This window comes from Salvelinus alpinus, chromosome 3 (assembly GCF_045679555.1).
Source record: "Salvelinus alpinus chromosome 3, SLU_Salpinus.1, whole genome shotgun sequence".
NCBI classification, from domain to species: Eukaryota; Metazoa; Chordata; class Actinopteri; order Salmoniformes; family Salmonidae; genus Salvelinus; species Salvelinus alpinus.
This window is the reverse complement of record NC_092088.1, coordinates 76,073,779-76,080,501: the sequence shown is the minus strand read 5'-3', so window position 1 is coordinate 76,080,501 and position 6,723 is coordinate 76,073,779. Positions and strand designations below refer to the sequence as shown.

The window sequence follows — 6,723 nt, the reverse complement described above, 5'->3', positions numbered from 1 at the left end:
AGAGCATGTGCTGACCAGCGAGCTAGTGTGTTTACAGACATATTCAGTCTCTCCCTATCCCAGTCTGCTGTCCCCACATGCTTCAAGATGGCCACCATTGTTCCTGTACCGAGGCATGCAAAGGTAACTGAACTAAATGACTATCGCCCCGTAGCACTCACTTCTGTCATCATGAAGTGCTTTGAGAGACTAGTCAAGGATCATAACACCTCCACCGTACCTGTCACCCTAGACCCACTTCAATTTGCATACCGCCCCAATAGGTCCACAGACGATGCAATCGCCATCACACTGCACACTGCCCTATCCCACCTGGACAAGAGGAATACCTATGTAAGAATGCTATTCATTGACTACAGCTCAGCAATAAACACCATAGTACCCTCCAAGCTCATCATTAAGCTTGAGGCACTGGGTCTCAACCCCAGCCTGTGCAATTGGGTCCTGGACTTCTTGACGGGCCGCCCCCCAGGTGGTGAAGGTAGGAAACAACACCTCCACTTCACTGATCCTCAACACTGGGGCCCCATAAGGGTGCGTGTTCAGCCCTGTCCTGTACTCCCTGTTCACCCATGACCGCGTGGCAATGCACGCCTCCGACTCAGTCATCAAGTCTGCAGATGACACAACAGTGGTAGGCTTGATTACCAACGACGACGAGACAGCCTACAGGGAGGAGGTGAGGGCTCTTGGAGTGTGGTGTCAGGAAAATAACCTCTCACTCAATGTCAACAAAATAAAGGAGATGATCGTGGACTTCAGGAAACAGCAGAGCAAGCACCCCCCTATCCACAACAGCGGGACAGCAGTGGAGGTGGAAAGTTTTAAGTTCCTCTGCATACATATCACTGACAAAATGAAATGGTCGACCCACACAGATAGACTGGTGAAGAAGGCGCAACAGCACCTCGTCAACCTCAGGAGGCTTGAGAAATTTGGCTTGTCACCTAAACCCTCACTAACTTTTACAGATGCACAATTGAGAGCATCAGGCTGTATCACTGCCTGGTACGGCAACTGCACTGCCCACAACCGCAGGGCTCTCCAGAGGGTGGTGCGGTCTGCACAACGCATCCCCGGGGACAAACTACCTGCCCTCCAGGACACCTACAGCACCGATGTCACAGGAAGGTCAAAAAGATCATCAAGGCCACTGCTTGTTCACCCTGCTATCATTAGGGCGGCAGGTAGCCGAGTGGTTAGAGCGTTGCACTAGTAACCGAAAGGTTGCAAGATCTAGTCCCCGAGCTGACAAGGTACAATCTGTCGTTCTACCCCTGACCCACTGATCCTAGTCTGTCAATGAAAATAAGAATTTGTTCTTATAGTTAAATAAAGGTAAAATTGATTGGGAGTCCCATAGGGCGTCGTCCAGGTTTGGCCGCGGTAGGCAGTCATTGTAAATAAGAATTTATTCTGACTTGCCAAGTTAAATAAAGGTTAAAAAAAAATGTTTTTATGAAAAATAAAAAAATACGCAATTAGCCAATTCTTAACAAAAGTTCCTTTAATACACGTTCTGCTGCTGGTGAAATGGTGGAAAAACATGTTGACTATGGCAGGATATGAAATATTACTGAAAAACATGTTAACTATGGCATGATATGAAATATTACTGAAAAACATGTTAACTATGGCGGGATATGAAATATTACTGAAAAAACAAAGCTGCGAAACAATAATAAAAATGAGTAACAATAATAATAATAACAACAACAATAATAATAACACTAATAACACTAATAATAACAATAATAACAATAACAACAATAATAATAACAACAATAAATACAAATATGTGTAATAATAGCACACTTTTCAAAACCTTTCAAAAAGCTCTCATAAAAACCTTCAGCCAATGTCACAGACAAAAGTATTGAAATTCATATTATATAAAATAAACTACAGAATAAAGTTGGCTGTTATTGCATTTAAAAGGCAAATAAAACCGAAAGTGTACTTTTTATTGAATAGAAACCTCCACTGAGTTCTGAAAGAGGCCTATTCATAGTAGCCCACTCACTGTGGCCGTCAGTCAGAGCAATAGTTAGAGAATGCCGATGGGTTTGGAAGCTCTAGAGCCAGCCGCCATTCATTTCCATGGCAACTCCCCCTGTCAAAGCAGTAAAACCTGGAGGGTACCAAAAAAAGAGAGAACGAGAAAAAGAGAGAAAAAAGGAGCCAGGTGGTTAGTCACTAGCTCTGGACGTAGTTTTGAGTCTAACAGTAAGTACTATAGTGTGGAACTTCAGAGAAGAGGAATGACATGGATCTTTACCACGGAAAGCTGAATGATTATTGGTCAAATGATGTCTTATTTCCAGGGTGTTTTAGCAGTGTATTTTTGTGGCTTGGCACACAGGGATATTTGTTTGTGTTGTTGACATGTAGGCTAGTCCTAACTAAAGGGAGTGAGGGGCTAAGCTGTGGGAATGAAAACTGTAGCAACTGTGACCTCATGACAATTGACAACAGAGCAGTGAAATATGGTGAGTTAATATATATAAATATCATTTGTAATGATGAGTGACTTTATTGATGAAAGATGGTGAGTTAATATATATAAATATAATTTATAATGATGATTGACTTTATGGATGAAATATGGTGAGTTAATATATATATAAATATCATTTATAATGAGGAGTGACTTTATGGATGAAATATGGTGAGTTAATATATATAAATATCATTCATAATGATGAGTGACTTTATGGATGAAATATGGATTATGATTTTTGAGAACAACTTTGTGTCGAGAGAGCTACAGGTATCCAAAAAACTTAAGAGGTCGTAGAAAAGGAACACAGATTATTATATATTTTTTAATAAGTTATGTGGTTGAAGAATTTGTGCACTGGAGTGCCTGGACCTGGTAATTTGTCAACCACATAAACATTTTGGGGAGATTTGATTGTTCCTGTTTAATGTATTATGTTTTATTATAACAGAGTGGCTTTGATTTGACTAATTTACTGCTATTGACATTACTTTGATTTAGTTACCTAAAGTACAACTATCTTATTTCCTAACTAACTTCTCTTGTGTGTGTGCGTGCGTGTGCATGTGTGTGTGTGTGTGTGTGTGTGTGTGTGTGTGTGTGTGTGTGTGTGTGTGTGTGTGTGTGTGTGTGTGTGTGTGTGTGTGTGTGTGTGTGTGTGTGTGTGTGTGTGTGTGTGTGTGTGTGTGTTTCAGAGTGGGGGTTACGACGTGGACCTGTTTGTGGACGGTCCAGACTATGACCTGCTCTGCACCATCTGTAGAGCTGTCCTGAGGTGTCCTGTCAGAGTGGCCTGTAACCATGTCTTCTGCAAGACCTGCATCCTACAGTGGCTCAGGAGGTACAGTACACTGAGTCCTCAGTTTAGGACACACTGTAGATAGAAGGAATATTGTAACTATAACTGGTTATTCATTAGGAAAGACAGTAGCTGTATTATTATGAAAGGTAGGAAGCAACATCCCACTGGACATGCACTTGTTGAATCAACGCTGTTTCCACGTCATTTCAATTAAATGGAACCAACGTGGAATAGACGTTGAATTGATGTCTGTGCCCAGTGGGATGTGTTACTAGAACACAAGATTCTGATTTTGGTACATTTTCACAGTGCTGAAAGATGATTACCATCTAGTTTCTTCAGGTTTCGACTGTAGAAATTATCATTTTAAAGTGTAAAATTAATGTTATTGATTCAATTCAGCTCTCTTCTCTAGACAGGAGACTTGTCCCTGCTGTAGGAACACTATCAGTCCCAGCTTTATGTTCGTCATGTACAAATTGAGTAAAACTATCAGCCGCCTCAGGATTAAGGTGAGTTATCACAGCCTGATGTTGCTAAGTGTTACTATTACAAAGTAATGGAGTTCATTTTTCTCTGTAAGCAATGTATGAGGGCCACATAGTGGGAAGGAAATTGGATGTTTCAAGCATAGAGGAACTTTCCCTGTCTCATATGTCATCATGACTCTCGTATTGAATAAGTTATTTATTCATAAATCATTCAAACAACCTTCGGCAATCTTTGACTTTCCCACACTCTTCCACTTCTTCTCCTCTCTTCTCCTCTTCACTCCTCTTCTCTTCTCCCCTCTAATCTCTCTCCTTCCCTCTCCGCTCATCTCTGCTCTACCACTCTCACTCTCCCCTGTAGTGTAACAATGAGGGATGCTCGGCCACTTTCCCTCTGTCTGAGGAGTTCCTCCATAGTTCCTCCTGCCAGTTCCAGAGGGTTCCATGCCCCCACCAGGGCTGTGGTTCCTTGGTGCCCCGCTCAGCCCTGGAGGTCCACTCACAGCACTGCCAGCACTGGAGCCAGCTCTGCCCCATGGGCTGTGGTACTCTGCTCACACAGGCCACCCAGCCCCAACACAACTGCTTCAGGTGGGTGGGTGTTAAAACACTGGGAGTGGGTGGATGTTAAAACACTGGGAGTGGGTGGATGTTTAAACACTGGGAGTGGGTGGGTGTTAAAACACTGGGAGTGGGTGGATGTTTAAACACTGGGAGTGGGTGGATGTTTAAACACTGGGAGTGGGTGGATGTTTAAACACTGGGAGTGGGTGTGTGTTAAAACACTGGGAGTGGGTGGATGTTAAAACACTGGGAGTGGGTGTATGTTAAAACACTGGGAGTGGGTGGATGTTAAAACACTGGGAGTGGGTGGATGTTAAAACACTGGGAGTGGGTGGATGTTAAAACACTGGGAGTGGGTGGATGAGGTGAGACAGAATGGATATGGTGTTTGTATTTTGAATTTAGAAGCATTCCTCTATTTATTTTGTAGTAGATTAGGTGAGTTTTCTATCCTGGAATCCAAACTGAATATTACTGAAAAGGAAAGGAAGTGGAACAATATTCAGTTTGCATTCCAGGCTAGAATTTCCACTTTATAATGCTCTGAGTCGATAATCAAGTCATAAGAAGGAATTCCCCTCGACCACGGCCACAAATTGGGGGAAACAAACATTATTTCCCATTGACCCCCGTTGTAAAAGAACCAACTTTGTCGTAGATGTCTTGTTATACAAAAATAACAAAACATGTTGAAAAGCTGCTTTGTTGTTCAATGTTCCCACATAGGGGAATAGAGCCTGTGGCTTCAGGTGTGGGAGAGTGGTGTGGGAGAGTGGGAATAGCGGGGACCCGGTGTCCTAGTAGGGTACATGTATCTATCTGTGTAGAAAACATTTCATTACAGGTAAGACATTTATCTTCTTTAGTACAGTCCGTTTGTGACTCCACTCACTACTTGTAGCTTTATAGTCTGTTTGTGGAGCAGGTCTTGGCTAGCTTAATGTTCTGGTTGGTAGCAAGCTAGCACTCACATGGCTGCTAGCACTGTCATGAAAAGGGGCATGAGGGAAGCCCTACTATATTAAGTTTTATAAGTAGTGAGAAAGCTCTGGAGCAGGTAATGTTGAACAGTTATCTATGTTGTACTTTAGATATGTTGTACTTTCTTAAATGTAGTTTTGTAATTGCCTAAAACAAGCAGACAACAAGAAAATTGTGTTTGAAAAAGGTCACGTTTTTAAATGTGAGCCCACGGGGTAACCTAGGTAATCACAGGTTGTCTTCACCCAAGGGGGAGCCACGACATTCTATCTAATACCGATTGGGAGTATATACAAATTCTCTAAGTAAAGCTCTGTATAAATGCATGAATCCCCTATGATGATAATGATGGTTACCCCAGGCAGCTGAGGCAGCATGTGGAGGCCCAGAGGCAGAGCCACAGAGCCATCGCTAGCGCCCTCCGGAGAAAGATGGGGAGAATGCAGACGGCCATGACACACGTCAGGAGGCAGGTGGCGCTCATCTGTGAGAGCCTAGAGGTCATGGGAGAGGGGGAGGGAGAAGGGGAGGAGGGTGGAGAAGTGTATGAGGGATATGGAGAGGGGGAGACTACAGGGGAGAGTAACACAAGCAGCAGTAGCAGCAGCTCTTGAGATGGGTACAGGTTTTAATTTTTTTTACAAATTATTAATTAAGTTTTATGTGACATAATGGTTTTTATATAAAATCTGTTAATGCAGAAATGTGAAAATGAAAGAGGTTTTGGATTTTAATGATTTTAACGAAACTGTTAATTTCATTTTGGTGTATTTTGTAAAGACTGCAAATGTATTCTTCTTTTCAGAATGTTTTTATTAGGTTGATTATTGTATTTCGGCAAAACCAAAACTCAAATGATTAAAAACATGACAAAAACACTTCCTCATGTCATGGTTTTATTCAATGATTGTTTTCATTTTCATGTATTAAATATGGACTGTCTGCTCAAAAGGACATTGACCTGTAAACAATTAAAACAGCAAGGAAACTCACACCTCATTACTGTTCCTCACATGTAAACATTGACCAAAGGTATGACTTCGGTTGAAGTTCTGTAATATAAAGTATCCCACTACATTTGGTGACATATCTACTTGTAGTGCTATGAGAACTTCAAGGGTGTCATAGCGTCATTGGGCCACAGGGAGGCACTAGTCCAACTCTGTAGTAGTATTGTCCTGGGAGATCCTCTCAATCGACTCCATGGAGGAGTGGTCTGATGACTGGGACGGACACTGCTGGGGCTGCTGGGCCACTGGAGGACCGTCCATCCCAGAATGCATCAGAGGCAGGTAGATGTCATCTATGTTGGGCAGCACAAACACTTTCTGGAATGGAGTGAAGATAGGTTAATTGTTTTATTTGAGGTAGATTGTCTTACTTTG

At 42.3% G+C, this 6,723-nt stretch overlaps 1 protein-coding gene across 1 annotated transcript; it reads left to right on the top strand.

Annotated features, from left to right (window-relative positions):
- The first annotated feature begins 2,232 nt into the window (after window positions 1-2,232).
- LOC139571345 (RING finger protein 151-like) lies at window positions 2,233-6,216 on the top strand. The gene is made up of 5 exons (XM_071394142.1): window positions 2,233-2,489; window positions 3,196-3,341; window positions 3,718-3,814; window positions 4,155-4,384; window positions 5,700-6,216. The coding sequence occupies exons 1-5, from the start codon at window positions 2,487-2,489 to the stop codon at window positions 5,950-5,952; spliced, it is 729 nt and encodes a 242-aa protein (XP_071250243.1). The 5' UTR covers window positions 2,233-2,486; the 3' UTR covers window positions 5,953-6,216.
- Window positions 6,217-6,723: the final 507 nt, after the last annotated feature.

Coding starts and splice junctions, on each gene's coding strand:
- LOC139571345 (XM_071394142.1), top strand. Junction 3,342..3,717: donor ATCCTACAGTGGCTCAGGAG/GTACAGTACACT, acceptor TCTCTTCTCTAG/ACAGGAGACTTGTCCCTGCT. Junction 4,385..5,699: donor CCCCAACACAACTGCTTCAG/GTGGGTGGGTGT, acceptor TGGTTACCCCAG/GCAGCTGAGGCAGCATGTGG.